Source organism: Aquila chrysaetos, chromosome 4, assembly GCF_900496995.4.
Source record: "Aquila chrysaetos chrysaetos chromosome 4, bAquChr1.4, whole genome shotgun sequence".
Lineage (NCBI taxonomy): Eukaryota > Metazoa > Chordata > Aves > Accipitriformes > Accipitridae > Aquila > Aquila chrysaetos.
In genome coordinates, this window is record NC_044007.1 from 36,368,290 (window position 1) to 36,391,210 (window position 22,921).

General features: G+C 37.9%; 1 protein-coding gene across 14 annotated transcripts in view; it reads left to right on the forward strand.

Moving 5' to 3' along the window:
• EYA1 (EYA transcriptional coactivator and phosphatase 1) overlaps positions 1-22,921 on the forward strand; it is a 167,157-nt gene that overhangs the window by 125,329 nt on the left and 18,907 nt on the right. For all 14 annotated transcript variants that reach the window (XM_030012502.2, XM_030012505.2, XM_030012509.2 and 11 more), the window contains one exon: positions 3,227-3,316. In XM_030012502.2, the coding sequence (XP_029868362.1) occupies positions 3,227-3,316 (90 nt within the window). The remainder of the gene's footprint in view (positions 1-3,226; positions 3,317-22,921) is intronic.

Below are 22,921 nucleotides of genomic sequence, written 5' to 3' on the forward strand. Positions count from 1 at the left end.
GCTTCTAACACCTCAAAACTTATGTTTTGAGCCAGATGTCAACTGATTAAGTTTTGGAATTTGGAAAAAGTCGGAGCCCTTCTTTAGTATCTTGGAGCAGGTGGAAATACATCTCAGTATTGGCACTAGAATACTGTGGTCTTTATGTACATTTCCACTCTCCGTGAAAGCACTTATATTCAGAGGCTTTAAAGGAATTTTCCTTTAAATTATAAGCTATTTTAATGTGGTTTAATGTATTTTAGAGATTGAGAAAAACAAAGCCTGGTTTCACTTAACCCTTCATTTGTGACCTGTAGGCTTAAGTGGAAAATAAGCCTTGTACCCAAAGTGAACTTTCCTGTTTTTCAGCTTCTTGTTTCTCCACAAAACAAAGAAATCAAGTGGGTAGAATTTAGAAATGACATACAGACAATGTTTTGGCTCCAATACCAGTATTCAAAACAAGAGGCCTGCTTAAGCAGTTTGACATTGGTATTTCTTTTCTTTAGCTAAACTGTACCTCCCTCAGAGATTTGTACCTGATTTTGACCATACCTGAAAAGACACTCCGACTGAACCTGCAAATCCCAATCAACAAGAAGAGGTTGTTAGCTTTCCTTCTCATTGTGTGACACCTCACAATAATTAGTTAGCAATTAGTGGCTTAAAATTGCAAAAGAAGGTTTGGTATGGGATTATTTTTTTTTTAAAGCCTTATTCCAGCCTTGTCTTTTTTTCAAGTTTTCAGCCCCCACTGTGATGTCTGCCATCAGAGTCTAATCTACTGCAGTGCCTTAAACCAAGGCTCTTGTGCTTTTTACTAGAGCAGTTGCAAGACTGTGACTACACAGATTCTTAAAATCCTAATGCAGATAAGGTTTTTGCTTCTGGTAAATACGTGGGTATCCAGAGCTGCAGCTTAACACAGTTCTTATGCTAAGTGGAACTTTCTATAGAAAAAGATTGTGTTTAATCAAGGAATTAAGGTTTTTTTGAAAAGCAACCTGTTTTGTTTCTTCTCTTAGCTTTTATGGTATTTAATCTGACATTTTCAGTAGGTGCCAATGATTTTCTTATTTGTTTTTCTCCTAATTAAATTAACCTAATAAATGGCATTATTTTAGTATTACTTTAGAGAAATCCCCATTCTGGTTTTTCTGCCATTTATAAATACCTTGGAGTGAAATGGTTCACAGAAAGCTTTACAAAAAGCCATTTTCTCAGACTCAGAAGTGTGATAAAAAGTTTAATAAAAATGTTTAATTTAAGTCATGCATACATTGAAACTTAAAATATATATTCACAGCCATTTGTTTAAAATTAACCTTATGGGTTCATAACCAATATCATGCTCTGTCTGCCCATTTACTCTGCTTTTCAAAATGATGTTCCTATTAGGGATGGAAGCTCAGAACAGGATTAGTTCTACACTGTTATGTTAGCTGTTGATAATCAAGGTGTAGCTAGTGTTCTTCATTTGCATCTTAGACCCTTAGTCCATCTAACTCCTTTTAATGACTAGAGCAGAGACTTCTTTGGGTGACTTCTGTTAGTGCTCAGGCACAACAGAAATCCTTGTCTGGTTTAAAAAAAAAAGGCTGATGAGGAGTGAAGGATGGTGGGGTGGTAACTAGGCACAAAGATAAGCAGGAATGTCAGAGGGAGAAGTAGCCTTAGGCCTAGCTGGAGAGAAAATATCACCTGCTTTCCACCTCACATGCCTACAAAAGTAAAATAAAGGAAGACATAGCTCTACTAATAGAGCAATATTAAAACAGAGAGACAGAATACTTTTGTTCATATTTTAAAGTCTTTCCATTTGAATTAAGAAGCCAAATATTCTTTTTTTGGCGGTGCCAATTTAAATAGAAGGCTTATTTTTAAGGGAAAAGTTCATCAAAATAGCATGACGCAATTTTTCTTTCCCATTTACAAGGGCTATTTTTTTGATACTAGAAAAATTATTTACTCTTAATGTATGTGAGTTCAACAATAGATGTTTTGTCTGTTCTATGTAGCTTTGTTTCTAAATGCTTCTTTCCAAAATTCTTTTTCTGGTTAATTTTACTTGGGTTTTGGCATTTCCAGAAGGCAAACAGGCTGCCAAATCACCATTCTTTTCCAACTCTTTGCTACTGACACATTTTGCCTTTTAACCAGTAGTTATAGAAAAATATTTGAAAGTTCAGAGATCATGTTGAAACACCTATTAATTTGATTGAGAGGTGGAAAAAGAAACTAGGGACTGCATCTCTTGGTTTTTAACTTTGAGTTGTCATCAGGTTTAGAATATTAACTTATTTTAAGTAAAATATGGGTTGTCACTTCTGCAGTTCTATTTAAAATATAATTCCTAACAAGCTAACATTGTTAATAGAGGGTGTCATGAGATAATATAACATGTTCTTTCTAACTCATGCTTCTGTGTGCTTGGATATACTTGGCATTATAATTGAGAAACTCTATATCAAATGTATATATTAGGCTTTCTTTTCAATTTTTCAGACTGAAAATATATAAAACACCAAAAAAAATCAAAACAAGACAAACATCTGTAACGCATTTGTTAACCACAATGCTGAACATGCTTTTTGAGTTTATTAGCTCAGTAAGGAATAAGTTGTTATGGTAATTTCTGTAGCAAAGTTAAAGTGTGTTATGTATTAATAACAAACAATAGATTTGTTCACTCTGCATGGGTGGGCCAAACTGAAAGCATAATTAAAGCATGGTTTTGTGGAGAATCAAGGAGTGGTTTTAAATATAATTGCCATTTGCAAATAAAACATCAACGGTGATTTGCTTTAAAGACACTAGGTAGTCCCAGGACCGAATCCTTTCACTTGTGACCAGTGAGAGTTTATTTGGAGTAACAATAGCATTATCGTGCCCCTGGTTGATCATAAAACTTGTAAACAGTTGTGAAATCTGGAGAAGTTTTAGGTGAAATGGATTTGCCCTTTCTGCACGGAGGGCAGAGAGCCCATGCCAGGAATGCATGAGGATGACCACAGAGGTCCCACTGCATAGTCACGGTATCAGTCGAGTTAAAGTCATATTTTTGAGTTTTACTGGTGAGTGTTATAGTACAGGATTACAGAGTTACTGAAGTTAAACTGAAGAAGTGGATGTTGCATTTAATGCATCAAATAATCTCTCTTGAAAAGCATTTCCTCCAGCTTCTATGCTGGTATGTGTGTTAGGCATGGTATTCATAGTGTACTCACTTAATTTCTTCTTTAAGGATCCGCCCACTTCTGTGTCTCTTGGACTCCGAATGGAAGAGATGATTTTCAATTTGGCGGACACGCATCTGTTCTTTAATGATTTAGAAGTAAGTGTTCATTCCTTTAAAAGACGTAGAGGTGATTTGATGTTTGTCTCTTTTAATGTGTTGTTAGATGGTTTGACAATTATTTTTGGTTTCACAGTTTTAATATGGAAATGTTTAGAAGGTATCTGTATAATTTAGTCATTCAGATATGTAATAATATCTGCACTAAATGTCTGCACTGGCATTCAAAGGTTACAATAGTTTAAATGGTAGAGTTTTGTCCTCACAGGTCTTAGTATTTATGACCACAGTAGACAAGTTTTAGAATTGGATACACCAAAAGCGTCTATAAACATTAGAATTCAATAGTCTGCATTAAATATTAAACTTCAGCTTCTATAAACAGTTAATGGCTGGGTACAGATTTCTCACTTACATCCCACTGTGGGCAAGGATTACCTTAACCCCGAGGGAAATCATTAATGTTGTATATGCTGTGTGTCTCAGTGGCCTATTACCAGGGGTCCTCTGCCTTCCCCGGCGACAGGTACGGTTTGTGACATGCTAGGGTTTCTCTGCCGCTCATGCCGCTCCCCTGCGGTGTGCAGCGAGGAGCTGGTGTCGGCATGCCAAGGGCTTTTTCAGCCTACGTAGGCTATGGTTTGGCGACGCTTGTGAGATCGTTCTAAAACTATCCGAACTGCTGAAAGAGACTGTCACCATAATGCCTGGCTGCTTCATCTTAAAAGGGAAAAAAGCAATTTCTGATCATATTTTAATAACATGAAAACATGAAAACAATCAGATTTCTTTCCCATCATAATGAAGACAGCTGTTTATTTAAAATCCAACTGTTAAGCAAGCTTGTGGTGAGGCTGCCAACACACATTAATCATCAAGTTGTTGTTTTGCTAGATTTTAGAATAGTGTGTTATTCCAGACAGGCAAAAGAATCTAAAAGATTCAAATGCAACTTTTTCTGATCAAAGTTAATTGGCAGCAATTGGCCTTTAAATATTTCCTGATGTTTCCCTTTTCAAAATCAAGCAAAATACACCTTATTTAATAGATGAGCCAAAATAATTTGAAAAACGCCAGTGTGTGATAGACCTCAAATGTGGTTTGTCCAACATCTGTCCTATATTTTGATTTCTTTTCATCTAAAAAGAAACCACTCGCAGATGATTTGGCATCTTAGAATGTAATGAAATTATTTAAATGTGCTTTATTTTTTCTTCCATTCCGTAGTGGAGTATTTATTTTTTATGCTTACAATAAAATAGATGATTTCTGTAAATTTTAAAGCAATGTTTTCTTTCAGTAAGGTAGCTATATGTAGAGAGATGATTGTTTTGCATATAAGAAACACCATTAGTGAGTTGCATGTACAGGACTGATTTTTCAGATTTGTAGAAAAGTGTAACAATGCTAGTTATTTTCCAAATCTGTTTCTGATTTCTGGTTAAATTTCATTTTATCCAGAGCAGAAGGAGAGAGTACTACTGTATCTTAACAAGCATATTCAATAAAGTTCAGTGTGTTTTCATTTGCTGTGCACAGCCAGATACTTAGTAGACTTGTGGCTACTTCTTCATACATGATTGTCAGAGTCACTGACTTGAATGGAAGTTAATCGACTGCATCTTAGGGATAGTAGACTTTCTTCTGCTAATTGGCATGTTACAGCTGTAACAGTACAGCATGGCAGTTCATTCACTGAAGGACTGCGAAGCTGTGTATGAACAAACTACTGATCCAGGTGGTTCACGGAAGCAGAGGAGCTCACTGGATGAGCTTGGGTCTTTGCATTTCCCCCATAACAAGCAGGTTTATCTTGTATCTCCAAACTCGTGTAATAGTCTGTGTCTGTACCCTAGTCTGTCTTCTTCATACACAGAGGCAATTAGGAGTGAGCAGTTGCGTTCATGTCCTTGTACATGAGCTCTAAGTCCTTATTTCTGAGGAACATGAGCTCCGATCTGAAAGATCATGCCCTGTCCAAGGGAGTGAAGAGCATGTTCAGCCTGCAGAGGGGTAGGTTTGTGCTTGTGGACTGCCATAGAGAAGTCTTCAGAGAAGTACACAGGGAGGGCGGCATAAGAGACCCTGTTCTTTGTGGGAAGCAGCACCTAAGGACTAGACCTGGCCACAGAATGAGGCTTTCAGTTCACCAGAAATGTCACGTTTTTTGAAACGTCACAGATGTGTGATGTTTTTGAAGGAACACATCTTCTTGGAGCCGCAGTGTGTCGTTCTTGTGAGCGTCATCGTTATTAGCAGGGCCTGCCTGGTTCCCAAGGCCTGCGACCTCAGGGCAGATTCCTCGCATCCATCTCAAACCGAAAGTCCTTGCTTGGTGGTTTGGAAGTTCAGGCTGCCCTACAGCTTGACAGGCTTCCATGAAAACTGCGGGCAACTTGGCTTGGCTGTGCCTCAGGCTTAAAGCATCTGTTCTTGCTGATGAAGGACTGAGTCTGGAAGATGTAGTGGTGACCCTGCTCAGGCCTAAGCTTTCCAATTCATGCGCACTAGCATCTTGGCTATTAGGAATTGAGGAGTTTGTAGGCAACATTGCCAGCGAGCCACAGAGCTTGGGCATCCTTGCCCAGAAATAGTATGAAGACAGGCAAAGCTGGATTTGGAACGTGTCTAACCCGCAGTGTAGACATGTCTTTGGGTCTAGGCATAATTCAAAGCGGGAACCTGAAAGCTGATGCTCTCCGGCTCACCCGGGCTCAGAGGGAACCCTTCCTGGCATATAGAGAGACTGGGTTTATGGGCAGGCAATCATCTGTCATAACTTTGGCCTATGATGCACATTTTTCCAGATACCACAAGTTAATGTTTTTTAATAAAAATCTTCTTTTATCCAACACGTTCCAGAAAGCTCTAATCAGAACAGTTTTCTTGTCATCCAAGTTAGGGGGAAAGTATTTTGTCTTATAAGCTGCTGAAGACTGATTTAACATTTTGAATGCAAAGGGCAGAGTTGCAGCAGTGATCTCCGAAGCACTGCTTGATTTGTGTATGACCTAACTGGCTTTCCAGTGATTTATTTAATGTTATTAGGTTAAATTCTAAACTTCAGCAGTCATTTTTTCAGTCTGTGTAAAGTGAATCAATGCCAACGTGTACCAGTTGCAAACTAGTTCACCCATCCTAATTTAGTAGGTGATACAGCCTGCTAAATGAATTATCTAATTTCCTATACATTTCCTTTTATGTAATAATAATAATAATAATGATAATAATAATGGTCTTTGTAATTGGCATTTTTCAAACTCAGTGAAAAAATTCAGTCAGATCTCACTGTCTAGCTCCAAAGTCAGTATTCTCTTTATGAATGGGTGAGCTGCACTTAGATTTACAATTATTTACTGCACCCTCAATTCATGCTAGTTCTTAGTTTATTGCTTTGAGAAAAAGTAAAAGAGATGGCTTACTTCCTTCACTTTGCACAGATTTATTTGGAGTCATTAATTCCCAATTGATGTAATAGTAAATAATTTCAGATCTCGAAGGAGCATTTCTTAAACAGCATGTTAAAGGGATATGACAAGTTTTTTAACATAGTGAAAGGAAAATATTAATGTTTACTAATGCATAATTTGATCTAAGTACTGTCATAAGCAATGATTTCTTGCATTAATATTAATTTCATAATGAAATTATAGAAGTCAAAAAGTAGAAAATAGTGCAGTGTTCTTAAAATTTAGATTCCAAAATCTGTATTTGGACTTCAAAATAGGAAGTTTAGGTTTTCAGTATTGAAAATTTTCATTTAAATGTCTCATATTCTGCTCTATAGTAGAAGTTTAATTGTGTGCAGGAAGGAATAATTACATTGATGAAATGCTCTCAAGAGGACCAGAGTTATCTCATCAGAAAAGAATGTGTGATTTTACATGCTGATTATGTTGTGATAGGGATAATAAGATGTAATATTTTAATGGTATGTATGGAGCAATTACACATATTGGGTATTTTAGGATGTATGCTCCAGTGTTTTAGGGAAATTAGCAACTTGATGATAGGACTGAAACGTGACATCAACCTATCTGCATCTTAAAAGACTGTATGTATTTACATATTTTTACTGACCCTCTTAAAAGATTAGTTTATTCATTTCTTTGGCATATCAGGTGCACATTAGAACTAGATATGTTAAAGGAATAATTGCTAGTAGTGAATGATTATGAATATCTTATTTTAAAAAGTTAGTTCTGTGCTTTGCAAAATCTATTCTAAAATGGTACTGTCTCATTAGATCTGTTCCTTTAGAGATATTTACTGAAGCTGAAAATGTCACTTAGGAAGCCTTTTTTTTTTTTTTTTTTTTAATCTGACCTAACAGTTTTTTATGAAAAGATACTTTTTTGTTTTGGTTTTGGTCTGTGTTGAATTCTATTGAAGTAATTAAAATCAAATTAATTTGTAGATTTATTTCTTTTTTTTTTTTTCTTTTAGGCTTTTTATTTCTGTTTGTCATTTCAGGTTTTTGGTGTGGCCTTTTATGGGAGGGTTCAAAATAAGGTTCTATATATTGTGAAACTATTGAAAAAAATAATTTTATCACCTCTGAGAAACGCAATAATGCATAAGGGCACAGTAATGATGATTAGTATTCATTTTTCTGCCATCAGTGAAGGATATATAATGCACGTTCATGGCTTCACAATTCACATCTGTTTGTGAAGTCTATATGCAAAGTGATGATATGTGTATGGGAGTAATTTATAATGAATGGCAGTATGGTATGAGTTTTTCAGCTACGTTAGTTGATGTATTTCTCTCACCGATAAAAGGTGAGGAACTGCTATCAGATATTACTGTAAAGCAGTAGCTTTGGTTCTTTGGGGGAAAAAAAAAAAGAAAAATAGTTACTTATGTTCTAACAGTTAGGAATACTGACCTTGATTAATTTCTCCTCAGATTCTTACTTAGAATCCACCTGGATGTGTATTAACGTGTTCCTGATGGAAATTCAGATCATAGTCTCTTCTGTGTGTCAAAAAGAGCTGCATAGGTGCTTTATGATTGCAATGGCTATGGTGTTACTTCAAATTAATGAACCTTTAAGGCATGGCATTAGCATATTGCTACGCACAGACCCCTCTGGAAAGCTGCCTGCACTAGAGTTGCACGCGGTTTCGGTAAGACGCAGCTCTGTCTGTAACCACGGCTGGCTGGAGCAGCAGCGGGGGCAGGCGGGGGCCGCAGTGCTGGCTTCCCACCCCCGGCTCCCGGGCAGTGCCTGTGCTCCTCTGCCCCCCCGCCCGCCGCCGCCGGGGTCGGCGGGTCCTCCCACGCCGAGGAGCAGCAAAATCCTTCGCTTTCCACATAGGGGGACATAGCCGGCTCTCATGAAGCACTGAGATACTGACTTAAATAGGTGCATCTTTTCACAGTTTAAAGCAAAGAATAAACAGCGTTTACATCCCTGCGCTCTCACGCTCCGTGTTTGGCCTGTAAACCTCTTCCCTCTGCCCATATGGCAATAAATCGTTCCAGGACTCCTACAACTCTGTAACTGCTAGCTTGGACTTACTCAGATCTAGAAGTTGATAGGGAAAAATCAACTGCCACGTATTTTTTATGAAAACTGCCCTTTGTGGATTGCTTCCTGCATAATTTACTATGTGGATGTGCCTGCTCTCCTTGTTCGTAGCTCCCAGTCATCGGACTACCGGTATTTATCAACGCTACCTCTCCCTCGTGTTCCTTTGTAAGCTCAAGGCTGTGTGGAGGGCAGCTTTTACTACTTGAAGTGCAACTGGGATGTCTGACGCGCAGCAGTATGCAGAGCCCTTCTGTTCCCTAAAGAAATTAAAGGACCTCAGAGGCTCACTTTGCAATACAGACTCTCGTGGCACAAAAGCAGGTGGTGATACCTTCTGTGTTAATGCTGGGCACTAAAGGGTTTGCTCCGAGAAGAGGTGCTCCAGGGAGATCGTAGTGAGAGCTCAGGCCTAAGAAAGGGAACAAAACCCCAGCACAGCAACCGTGAAGCCTGATCACAGAGCAAAACTTCTCCAACGTTAGTCCCTCTTTGGCCTTAGCCCTCAATCCTTACAGGTGAAACTAGGCTGCCTCCCTGCTGCTGGAAGCAAATGCACCATATAAATCACTTCTAGGCCTCAGGGAGACCTTTTCTTCATGACAGGGACATATATTCTTCTTTTCATCAGCCTGAGAATTTTCTTCTTTGTAGGTCTTGGTAACACCGCAGGAGACTAAGTGACTTTCCTCCCAGGTCCTTCAGTGACCGTGCACACAACTATGTCCCCAGTGTACCACGCAGTGCCCTGTAGGAATGCCTTTGAAGCAATACAGCCATATGTTCTGTTTCTTTAATCTGAAGGAGAAAGGGAAACTATTTCCCCTCAGACCTTGATACTTTAATGTGCCACAGACTCAGGCTGGTAACTTTTAGCACAGTAGCACTCTGAAGCATGATTTGGGATCATGGGCATTATGATAATACACATTATTGAATAATAACATTCGGCAGACTTACTCTGTGCAGGTTACTGCACATCTCAAAGAACCATGACCACTGTAGGGTAAAATGCTCCTCTTTCTGAAAGCATTTTAGCACATCTGGTCCTAGAGTCAAGTAATCTAAGAAGTGAACTGCTTGGATGCAAGCCAGCTGTTAAGTGCAGGCTTTGAGCAAGCTCCAGAGCAAGCTGGGAGAGCAGGTTGGCCACTATTAGCAGTGTGGAAGTCCATCATTTATTCTCTCACACCTTGTGGAAATGTCATAAATTCAGCTTTGGGCAGGCATGATAGGTATGATGTTGCTTAGATTTAAACTTAACTAAGTTGTAGAGAGGTCCACAGTCAGTGATGGCAGTTGGGGGAGCTGCAGAGACATAGCCGGGCAGACCAAGGAAGTGGAGAAGGAGGATTGTGAAAACAGGATCACCAGAGAGAAAAGCTTGCTCAACTTCTCCGCGTAGAAAAAATCAGATCAAGATCGTTTTGTGTCTGAAGACATGCTCCAAGCTCTGAACATTTACAGGGTAAGCCTTTACTGGCATTATGTACTAATTGGTTGTCTGGTGCACATATTTTACATACATATTTGTGTACAATGAAGTGACATGAGGTCTGTTTTTGTGGTTGACAGTACTTTGTAATTCCTGATCGCTGTGCCTTAGTCTCCTCGTCTACAGGTAGGGATGATGATGGTGATAAGGATGGTATCTACAGATAAAAGAACGATAATTCTGTCATAAAGTACCCAAAAGGGAAAAGAGACAGCCAAGTCTGGTGATTGTAGTATTTGTTACTGTGTACGGTTGTAGTTGGCTTTCTAACAATGCTTCAGCTTGGTCTCTTTAGTGTCTCACTCCTCAGGAACATACTGGCATGAATGCACTCTCTGCTAACACAATTAGAGAATATGTGTATTCAAACAACTTTAAAAAAAAAAGAAAAAAAAAAGACATGGCAAGTAGTCATCCAAGAAAACTTTCCAGTTTTCCATTGTACTTGTTAATTTGTTTTCTATTGTTTTTTTTATTTTGGGTGATTTTTGTAAGTTGTAATTGTTCCAGTTTGAGTTATTCATACATTTCAAGTAAAGTCTGTTTTTTAAAACCACAGGTTAAAAAAACACCTCAGCATTTAGAGCAGAAGGGCATCAGTCATCACTAATCATTGCAGTGTTTCAGGTGTCTGTACTTGTGAGCTAGTAACCAGTATGAACTGCATGTAGTCTACTGTTTGGTACCAGGGCTTCTGTTTGGGATGCCTAGATTTTGCTGTAGTACAAATGAGCTAAAGAGTAGGCAGGCATGCTTTGTGAAGAAATACATTGGCACACAAATCACCCAGTATAGTAAAGAGCATTTCATAGAATCATAGTATGGTTTGGGTTGGAAGGGACCTTTAAAGATCATCTAGTCCAACCCCCCGGCCATGGGCAGGGACACTTTCCACTAGATCAGGTTGCTCAAAACCCTGTCCAACCTGACTTTGAACACTTCCAATGATAAGGGCATCCACAACTTCTCCGGACAACCTGTTCCTGTGTCTCACCACCCTCATTGTAAAGAATTTCTTCCTGGTATCTGATCTAAATCTACCCTCTTTCAGTTTAACACCGTTACCCCTTACCCCTTGTCCTATCACTACAGGCCTCGGTAAAAAGTCTGTCCCCATCTTTCTTATGAGCCCCGTTTATATATTGAAAAGCCACAATATGGTCTCCCCAGAGCTTTCTCTTGTCCTAGCTGTACAACCCCAACTCTCTCAGCCTTTCCTCATAGGAGAGGTGTTCCAGCCCTCTGATCATTTTTGTGGCCCTCCAGACCTGCTCTAACAGGTCCATGTCTGTCTTGTGCTGGGGACCCCAGGGCTGGACACGGTACTCCAGGTGGGGTCTCATGGGAGCAGAGTAGAGGGGGAGAATCACCTCCCTCGACCTGCTGGCCACGCTTCTTTTGATGCAGCCCAGGATACAGTTGGCTTTCTGGGCTGCAAGCACACACTCCTGGCTCATGTCTTATTTTTTATCCACCAGTATCCCCAAGTCCTTCTCAGCAGGGCTGCTCTCAATCAATTCACCACCCAGCCTGTACTGATACAGGCGATTGTCCCAACCCAGGTGCAGGACTTTGCACTTGGTTTTATTGAACTTCACAAGGTTCACAATGGTTCCACCTCTCAAGCCTGTCAAGGTCCCTCTGGATGGCGTCCCATCTGTCAGTGTTATACATGCTAGTGAAAAAAGGTTTGCGATAGACAGCAAGCTAAATTTTAGTGGTATTAAACCCATCTCCAAGATGGTACCCCAAAAGTAATTTCTATCAGACAACAAAACATGTTTTATCTACATTGTCTCCCAAATTGCACATTCAAAGGTGTTTCTTCCAGTGACAGAATTTAGGTTCTTGTCCCCTTCCCAGGAAATAAAATACCAAATGCTGACATACTTTTCATGGTAACAATTGTACCTGCCCGTTACAGCTAGGTTCTGCAGAGCCTGAAATACCAGATTTAAGGATTGGCCAGTACAGTAAATAGTGTATTAAAGCGCAGTGGTAAGGTACCTGGAAGTCATTGTAATATCTGCATTAAAGCAGTATATAGATGGGGTCTGTTACTGGAATCACAGATCTACCCCAGGTATGGCAGCTTTAATTGCAACAGAAACTTAGTGTTGTGCTGCAGCAGCAGGCTCTGAAGGGTACCATAAAGATTGCTATATAATAAATGACATGAGGCAGTGCTCTGAAAATTCTCTCATAACCAATAATGAAACAATATAGTGGTTCTAAAAAACCTGTCTAAGGCTTGATGGAAATTAAAAGATGCAAAACTCACTGTAAGAAATTTAACAGAGAAGTTTGCAGTCTATTTTCATGCTTTTGCTGTCAATCCATTAGCAGATTTCAGAACACTGGCTTACGTTATATTGCTGACACATATAAACACCTGCCCTTAATGAATTTTTATTTTTGAGGGGTTGCAAAGTCCCTGATATGTGCCACAGAGCTCTTCTGCCAATGCAGATCGTGCCCTAAGCACAGATGTGATACACTGCTTGATGGTTCAGCATGTTAGATCCAAAACTAGGTAATGATGTGATTCATAGAATCATAGAATGGTTTGGGCTGGAAGGGACCTTAAAGATCATCTAGTTCCAAGCCCCCTGCCATGAGCAGGGACTCCTTCCACTAGACCAGGTTGCTCAAAGCCCCATCCAACCTGGCCTCTTAGTGCCAGAAGTGTCATTTCAGTTTTGAATAGGCTCTTTTTATTATTTAAATTATCCCAGAAGACTGAAATAATAGAACAGTGATGCCAAATGAGTGAATAAATAGATGATACTAATGGTAAAAGCAGTTAATGTTGCTATTAATTAATGTATTGCTTTCCGTTTATTCTTGCATAGAGAGGCTTCTCTTTGGCTTTTAATATTTCACGGAACTGATGTGAACAAAATGTTTTTTACATTTTCTTTAAATATTATGAATACCACTGAACAAAAGCCTGTCTACTACTACAGATGTTAATACTGTAGTTATGACTCATTCATAACACATTTATCAGTTTCCTAAGTAGTTCATTATTAGTTTTAACCTAAAAATCTAAGAAGCTTCACAAATTCAGATAACATTCCTGAGCAGTAGATTTTGTGTTTTGGTCTCTGATTAAGCTGACAGATGTGTAAAATCTCATACAGCCAGTCAAGTCCCTGGCGCAGCTGCAAGTGCTGAAGAGTGCAAGTTATTCCAGCTAAGATCACCATTAATTTACACTCAAATATCTTTCCCAGCCCACCCTTTCTGTTCACGTAATGCAGTTATTTTGTGCTGATTCCACCACTTTGAGGCAAACCATTTTTTTTCCTCACTGGACTCTTCCAATGTAAAACCCAGAAGATAAACTGAAGATAACATGATAGTCACCTTTAAAAAAATTCTGTTCTTGTTCATTTGGGTACCATCTTAAACAATAAACCTCAGATTTGCGTTATCCAGGTTGGTATTTTAAGTGGATTAGTCTTTGAAAATTACGTACCTTTTATTTTAGGAAAGCTAGGCTAAACTAAGTGTCATCCTTACATGCCATTTTGCAGGATGAGAGCGCATTAGCCAATCCTCACATAAGTACAAAGATTTGAAACCACAGCATAAGCATCTTAGCAGTATGCATGGTAGGTAGTTTCTATCAACCTCTTCAGCCTAGGTTTAATTTTACCATAAATTTACAATGTTATCAGTGCAGTTGTCTGGTATCTTGAGAGCCATCATGCAGTTTGTGGTGGTGTGGTTCCATGTGACTGCTATGACTGTAGTTTAAATTTTAAGAAAATATGCATGCACATGTATTTTAAACAGATCTGCTTGTGCTGGGGTTTTTGTAGGAATCGTATTAAAATGTTGCTACACGGAGAAAAATTAAGAAGTGTCTTTCATTCATTTTGTTTTAAAAGCACAAAAGGAGTGCTTGAAGTTGGTTCCCAAAATGTTTGAGTTTCACAGTCTCAGGAGATTTCTACTGTTTCAGTGTGGTTACAATAAGGCCTCTATCTGAATTTCGTCCAGTTCAATGGTCTAATGAAACTTTAAAGAAAGGGGAAGGGGATTATTCCCTTTACTTGTTGCAGTATCACTTTTATTTTTCTGTGTTTTAAAGTAAAATTTGACTTCTGTTAATTATATTTTTAAAATTTGTCTTTAGATATGGTCAAGAAACTGAGTGATTCTGTAGTGGACTAAAGCAATATTAATGTGTGCTGTTAAAGCATGAGGATTTAATGAGGATTTTAAAAAATGTAAATGAAAAGCTTAACAAAAGAAACAGTGAGGTATTGAAGGAATAGAGTATTTGGTTAGGTTTTTTTGTTTTTTCCAAGATCTTTGTCCAGTCGGAACAGGGCAGTCCAGGCACTTTCTGAACGTTACCTGCAGTACTATGCACAGTCGGGGAGATGATAGTTCTTAACGTGTTCACTGACAGCAGAGTACAGACTGCTGACATGAGTACTGAGCTCAGCTGAAATATTATTGCCACAAGAAAGATCAGCTGTAACTAAGCAAATGATACTTTCTGAATTGTAGAAAAACACTTCAGTGAGTTAAAGGATCTCCTCTTTTTATTCTGCGTATTTGTGTAACTTGCCTTGCGAATGTGAAGTATGGATACACAGGGGAATAACTCCTTCCCTAACATTGGTAGGCAAGGGGCAGAGCCAATTGTAGCAGCAGTAATATCTCTAATAAGACGTTTTCTAAGAATTTTCTCTGACTGAAAAGTTTCAAAATACAAGTCAAATATTTCAATTCATTTATTGGAACAAAATGTGTATATTTTTCTTGAAGGTGTGTTTACAAGTCCAAAACTCCCCTTATGGCCTTGGTCAAATGAATAAAGCATAAACCAAGCCATAATTACCTACAAATAAGGGTTGATGAACAGAACAAAAAAGACGGTGAAAACATACAGCGACTTTTTTTGTTCCATCACTATAATAAATTCAGACAGAAATTTGAATACAAGCAACCTCTGACTCCCAAACTGTCAAGAGGACTGACTAACAAAACTAATGTCTTTTTCCTGAACTCTAATCTCCACTAGTTTTGTGTTTAACAAAGCAAATATAATGACTAACAGAAGTATCTATCTTCCACAAAAAATCATAAAGCAAACAGGTTTTTTTCTAATTGTTTCATTTTATTGTAAATTCATACATCTTTCCTTACCATAGGAAGGTAGGGAAAAAAGAGAGGAAAAAAAAAAGGTTCATATGACTGTAAAGTTTTAGTTTATAATCAAAACCACACTCAAGCATCTATACTAATGTATTATTTCATGTATTGGGAAAGAGCCTATAATTTTAAATACAACATTGTATATTAAGAAAAAACCCTGAATACTGCTTGATTGATTCCAATTCAGTCTTTTTTTTTTTTTCTTTTTAGTTAAAAAAAGAAATACTGTTAAAAAAAATATTTAAAAAACTTGCTAACAGCAAAAATGCTTTTACTAAAGCATTAAATCAGCAGTGTGGTAATATAGCTTTTATGTATAAACTTCATATGGTCATGCAAAGAGTTAAGCTATGTGATTTCAGGATAAAAGGTTTCCTGAGTTGACTATTATTCCTATGGTCTGCCAACAACTTTGCAATAAATGGAATGATTTTTATGGGAATGTGGTTACTCACAGCAAGACTACAGTTGGTGTCAGTATGAAAAATTCTTCTTTAGTAGATTCTCTCAGCAGGGATAACAGATCTGAAAGAAAGGCAAAAAGTAGTTACAGAGAACTCTGGCTGGTGTTGGTGACAAATTATGTTTACAAAATGGTGGGGTAACCCATTGGAAAAGAAGAAATCAGGACAGTAAATCAGAGTCTTGCTCCTCTAAGTACTGCTGTTCCAAAACAAGTTACTTGTGATTGTGTGTATCATTTAATAGCTCCCTTTTCTCTTGTCCATAAAACAAGTGAGACTTCGAGGCTTTCAGTTGCACGGTTGTGAAATAATTCTTCAGAAATCAGTAAAATTACTGCAGTTATACCATTGTCCTTGAGATAACATAAAGTATTGGTATGTATGAATTAAAATAATTCAGGAGAAAGGAGAAAAATTTTCTCCTTTGATTAGATTTTTAATATCATTTTTATAATTATTAGTTATAATTATAATATTTATAGTTTTTATTATTTTTTAGTATCACGACTATTTTTTAACTTCTTTAGGTTTTTTGAAATAATATTATTAGAAGGAAAGTGTGGTGGAGAATGCAATAGTATATTAATGAACGTAGTTGGTATTAACAGTTACTGCGTTTAGGTTCGGTTTGTGATAAGCTTTCAGAATGCTTAAAAGATTAAACCATTGATTAAGTCTGCAGCACTGCCATTAGAGCTGGTATTATCTTCCATTGGAGATGAGGAGTAAAGTTACACAGTATTTAACGATTCTCCCCAAACCATACAGCAACTTCATGGGTTTTAATTGTCCAATCATTCATAAAGTTGTTGGAGGATGGGGGGGGCAGGTTGTTACTATTTTGGTCGGGATTTTCTTTTAAGCAATAGGTGGCAGCTGTTTAAGAGGTAAACACGGCAGCTTTGAGTGCTTCCTGCTCTTTGTTTCCCTCACGCACAATTACCCCAGTTCTATTTGAAACATTTAATTTGTGAACTGGTCTTGGAGCATTGCAAGACCTCGGCGTAGCATTGTGGCATGAATTTCCTTTGTTGTGCTGGGATCACCAATGATGTACCAGCAAGAAAGAAAATCAACCTAGCTGTGTCAATGTTGGGAAAAAAAAAAATTAGCCAGTACAGAGCAACAGTGTTGTACATAGGTGGAGGTTAACCTCTCTAGAGGTAAACAGGTGAGTTTACTGGCCCAAAAGTAAATATTGACTAAGGTGATGCCAAAGAAAATATATTTCTTAAGAACGTTACATTTCACATTCTCTCAAACAAGAAAAATAGCATGTGCATCCTTGAATATTCTAAATGTCGTCATTAGAAATCTTTAAAAACCAATCTATGAAATTAATATTTTTTTGTTTGAAAACAGTTTTCAAAAGAGCATGATAGTTAAAGATACAGCTGAAAGCAGAATCAGCTCTTGTTGAGTGTTGAATGGGTTTTCATGTTTCAGTGTAATCATGCATGTTGGTCATGTGAATATTTATTGCTGGTAATACAAAAATGGAGAATATAACAGTCCAGCTTTTCGTAAAGGATGGGGTTTGCCAGATGACCTTCATTTAGCAATGAACAATATTTGTGTTCAGACCACTAGGTCTGGTTCTACAGCTGTGAGAAATAGCTGTTTTCCTTGAGGCACCTATCTGACTTTGGCAGAGTTAGTCTGATTTGGCTGTGATTGGAGGATGGATCCTGGAAAGTCTTGGAGGACCTTTAGCCCTTTATTTCCTGGTTAGCTGGATGTTGAATAAGAAACAACTGTAGTCACTCATTACAAAAACAGGTAGAAAGGATTGTAGAACATACTGAAAATAGATTTCTGGGCCATCAAACAAAAAAAAAAAATTACAGGAAAGGCTGTTTAATAAGCCTTATTCCTGATGAGATACAAGGGATGGTTGCAGGGAGAGGAAAACTTCGGATAGAGCTGGCTGAATTATCTCCCTTTTACCCCCAAATACTGTAAGGATGGCAGCTGAACTAATCCCGAGTCATCCAGAGTGGAGTCATCCAGGGCCCTACAGAGGGATATCTATTAAAAAATGCCTTTTCTCGTTTGGTTGAAATAAGAGTGCACCTCCTCCTGATGTTTGCATGTCCGTAACGGAGACCTCCCGACTGGACTGTGGCTCGGTATGCTTTATGAGGAGCCCAAGATTCAACTGCTGATAGTTCAACAACAGAGTTCTGGGAAAGCTGATGTGCTTATTGCAAAAGCTTCAGTGGAGCCCTTTTTTAATAGCACTACATTTATTTGTAGATGCAAACCTAATTTTTAAGGTACTTTAAGTCCCATAAAGAGTAGGAGAGTTCACCTTCTAATGAACCTGTCAATGCTTGTGGACTCCCTTCCAGCAGGCATTGCAGCAGTTATCTTAGCACATTCAGGCTGAGACACAAAGCCCATCTATTTGCATTTAGTTTTCCACAATAGCAATCCAAGAACAGCTCAATTTCACTGCAGGAAGGAAGGAAAGAAAGGAAAGGAAGTACAAATCATGGTAAGGAATTTTCCCTGATATGTGTATGAGGGAATGACTGGAAATAGCTTCTCATCTACATGGTACTAAAACCACGGGTGACTTGCAGAAAGCTCATGAAGTTCCACTTCATGAACGTGGGACTAAATTACACCACACATATAACCGTAGGTGAATGAACAGAAATGCAAAACAAAGTCTTTATTCCTAGGCAGAGCTGTGGCTTTGCTGGTGTGTGCAGAACCCAGCTGAAAGCTTTGACCCATCCGGAATGCGTGATGCCTGGCTGTTGTGGCATGTACTGCTGTGGTGCATGAGTGTTAGAGTTATGAAGAAAAACAAATCCTTCCTTAGCTTACTTGAGAGATCATTCCTATAGGCTTATGCAACTTAATAACTATGTAAGTTCTTTGCTTTCACGTGTCCAGCGATGAGCACCTTAATACTAGGTGCCACTGAAAATAGAGCCTGTATGACTTCCTTTCTCAAGAAAATCAGATGGAGTGGTGTTTGCACATGTACAGCTCAGCTGAAATACACGGGAGCCTACCAAGCTCATAGCATCACTTCATCACTGTATTTACCTTCCTGTTGCTTCTCCCTTTCTCTAAATGTAAGGCTGTAAGGTGGCACAAAAGCTCCTGCCTATCCAGCTGGCATTCTGAGAGCTCTGGCGAAGCAAGTAGTTCTGTTCTGCTCCAGCTGGGCAAGGCAGCAGTGCCTCAGCTCACTCCCTACTTCTGCCACTGGGCAGCGGGATGGGGGTCAACATCTGCCCCACGACATCGGCAGGGGAAAGAAAAATAAGGAGAAAAATGCAGTGTTGCGCAAAGTTCTTCAGGCTACCCATAGGAGCCAAAGATTTAGCTGTCTCTACTGGCAAGGTTAGCAAAGAGAACTTTAATCCCAGTCTTTGTCCCATTAGCAGGTAATTACAAGGATGGGAGACTTGCTAGCTGAAAGCATTGTAGCTTTCATTTAAACACATGCATTTAGGAGATCATCAACAGCACCGAGGCAGAGCACATTTAAATGAATTGGTCACACGGGACTGAAAGAGAGAGCTTACATCTTCTTGTGAAAATTTCCATGTGAACCTCTCATTTCCTGAGATATGAGACACTGTTTTCAGGCTTTTGTGGAAAAATCATTCTTTTCATAAGTTTAATTTTGAAATTGTTTAAAATTTAAATATATTTGAACAACCTTTAGTATATAGTTTCAATAAAATGTCTATGTTCCTAAAAGTATACTTTCAAATTAATACTTTTGGGAATAATTAATGACATGCTGACCAGGTTCATGGCTTTTGTTACTTCTTTAAACACATTCATATTTTATTTTCACTGGCTTTCATTAGTCATAGAGTTCTTTTTTTACAAAAGTATATGTCCGCAGATAACATGAATCATGTCGTAAAGAAGGTATTTACAATGTGAAGTGCTGAACTTTTAAAATAAAGTGAATTTGACATTTTGAACTTAACACTGTCCTTTCCAGGAGTGACACAGACTCTTTAAACAGATAAACTTGAGTTGTGTTTAGCCATTTCTATCTATGGGTAAAATTCTTTCTCTGACACCCTCCTCTTCCCTTCTCTTTTCCTGCAAAATATACAGAAATAAAATAACAAATTATTTTGTCAAAGTTGTAGCAAGAATTGATTGTTAGAGAGGCACTCTAAAACACTTCCCTGAATAAGATCATACATTACAGAAATAGAATAGTTTTATGTTTTATCTTGTCTGAACAACTGGAATGTAATGAGCGTATTCAGAACGATAGGGAGTATCTCTGAACTGGAACCTGAACAACAAATCTACACCCTAAAGCAAGCGAGAAAGCTCTGGGGTTTAGAGGACTACACTTACTGTGATTGTCCTGAGCTCTGCTGACCCCCTGCTAGAGGTATGATTTCATATTTTGGTCTTTTCAATAGAAAGATTTCAATGTATCGACTAATATATACAGAGACACTATCAGTTCTTGAAATACTTGCTTCATGACAGTTATGAAGTAAAGAAAACTAGCAAAATAGAGTTTTCTTTTGCTGTGGGAATGGAACTCGCATGTTACAGTTGCTATATAGATACTTCTTTAGGTCATGTTTTATTTTAAATTGGATTCTTCCAGTTACAAGGTGCAGCTGAGATGAAAATGTAAACCTTGATTTTAGTGTAGCTACTTCAATAAACACAAGTTGCAGAATAAGATCTGTATTTATTTTGGAACAAACACTGTTTACTTTAGGAGTATCATATTTAATCCAAATGCACTTGTTCGTGTGAGCAAGCAAAACAGGATTTTAATCACTTTTTCTATGAGAAAAGAATGGCATCCATTGTGTGTTCTAAAAGGGTTACGTGTTCAGTGCAGGAGAGCACTCTTAGGCCAGTGGCTATGAAAATGAGTTTGTTAAATAATTTCAGTTCTTAGTCTTCAGTGTTTATAAAAGCTAATAGTTTATATAGCTAATAACCTTAAATTTATTTTTTTGTTTTGATGTGCTATTTTAACGATAAAAGGTGGGGCTTGGGTTTTTGTTGTAGTTTTGCTTTTTTTTTTTTTTTTTTTTTTTTTTTTTTACACTATAAGCTTCTCTTTATAGTCTTAAGTTTAAAACGGGAGTGTTTTGAAAACCTTCACGGCCCGACTTAATTCCTTGACTGTTCATCCACAAATTGTCAGACAGAATGAAGTGGATTTCAAGAACTCTCTTTGTTGTTCATATCCTGTGCCTGACCCACAGGTAATCTGCACCTTTTTTCTTCAGCGCTGAATAATTGTGGTGGGAAAGAAGAGAAAATGTTAGGGTCACAAAGTGCAGGCTAGACAGAGATGACAGGTCCTGCCAATTGAGTGCCAGTGCTGAGAACCTGCGAACTGTAGTCTCTGCTTTTTCACATGGATTTGCGCTGTATGTTAACAGGCACTCTGTGATGATGGGTTAGGAAGTTCAGCACTTCGGCCTTTATTGCCTCAGCTTGAAAGGAAACGCAGAGGTTTTTGTATATTTAGCGAGTACAGAAGTACAGTAGAAGAGCATTTGGCACAGGCCATACATATATATATATATATATATATACACCCACAGAGGATATAGGTGTGCTGTTGTTCTATGTAATGTCGATTTTCTAACCTGCATGCATACTAGAGGTTTTGCTATTCTTCTAGTCAAGTAAAAAACAGAGATTTACTCGTCAGGTTTAATGCCTTTTGTTAAATAATGTTGGGATCCTTGCATGTTATTTTTCTAAAATTAGAACAGAGACTAGTTGAAGCAATCTGCTTTTTATTTTGCAGGAAGATAATCACAGCTATAAGTAAAAAGATGTAGAAACAAAGAGATTTATAATAAAAAATGGTCATTCACAAACTAGCTTTGGAATATGCAATTGTCGCTTGGAAAAACATTCACTGACAATCTGTAAGCCTGTTTCCCAAAGAAGCACATTGTGGTGGTTTATGGAAGTGACGAGTCTTTGTGGAGCAGATAATAATCTGAAAGGGTAAATATCTTAAACAGTATATACCTTATTTCTGGAAAAGACATAAACAGAGATACTGCTGTCGTAAAAGCTGCATAAAAAACACAGCAGTGTACACTAGAGGCTTTTTTTTTTAATTAACTTTTTTTCAGCTACATCACATTTATAAAGGATTGCAGCTTTAACTTGTTTTGCCAGATCTGTTCTCACATGTACATGACCAAATTTCTCTACTGTTCAGTAGGGAAAATGAAGCAGTGGATATAATTGCGTAATGACAGATATGAGAGGAACAGAGAATCCCAGCAATCATTTCCTGCGAGTTGGCCAGCTTCCAAGCTGTCTCAATGGGCATGCTGATGTAAAGGCAAAATGAAAATAGCTTGTTCTGAAGGGTGGTTGTTGGGTTGGGGTTTTTTTCCCTCTCTCATTTGACTTTGCAGACTAAGGTATTGAAACAATTAGTTGACAGGGTGGTGTTAGTTTTCTCACGGTAAATTAAGAAGATTAACCAAATGTGGAAATGTAGTTTAGCTATAATCAGCAGATTTGGGACTGTAATACTTTGGCATCCTCTGAGGTTATGTTCATAATATTATTCATGTTATTTCTTTTCATAATATGCAAACTTCTCCAGAGTTATCTTGCACTCAGTGTTTATTCAAAGACAGCAGAATTATTAGATTTATTTTTGTTAGTTTTGTAACACAGAAATATAGAGGATCAGCATGCTAGCCATTACATCACTCCACTAGTATTGGCACAGGTAAGAGGAACTCTTGTAACAGTCTTAATCTCTTCTTCTTATTATTATTATTAATAATAATTTTCCTACAGTAAATTGAGTAGTGAGGCATATTTTACGTAATTATGGCAGAAGTGCACAACTTGACGGGTGGTAGTGAAGGAGCAAAGTAATATAAATATTTGCAGAACATTTCTGCCATAACTTAATGCTTTGCATATGAATCTTTATAAAGATCCTAAGTTAGTTTAAAGGAATGATTCCA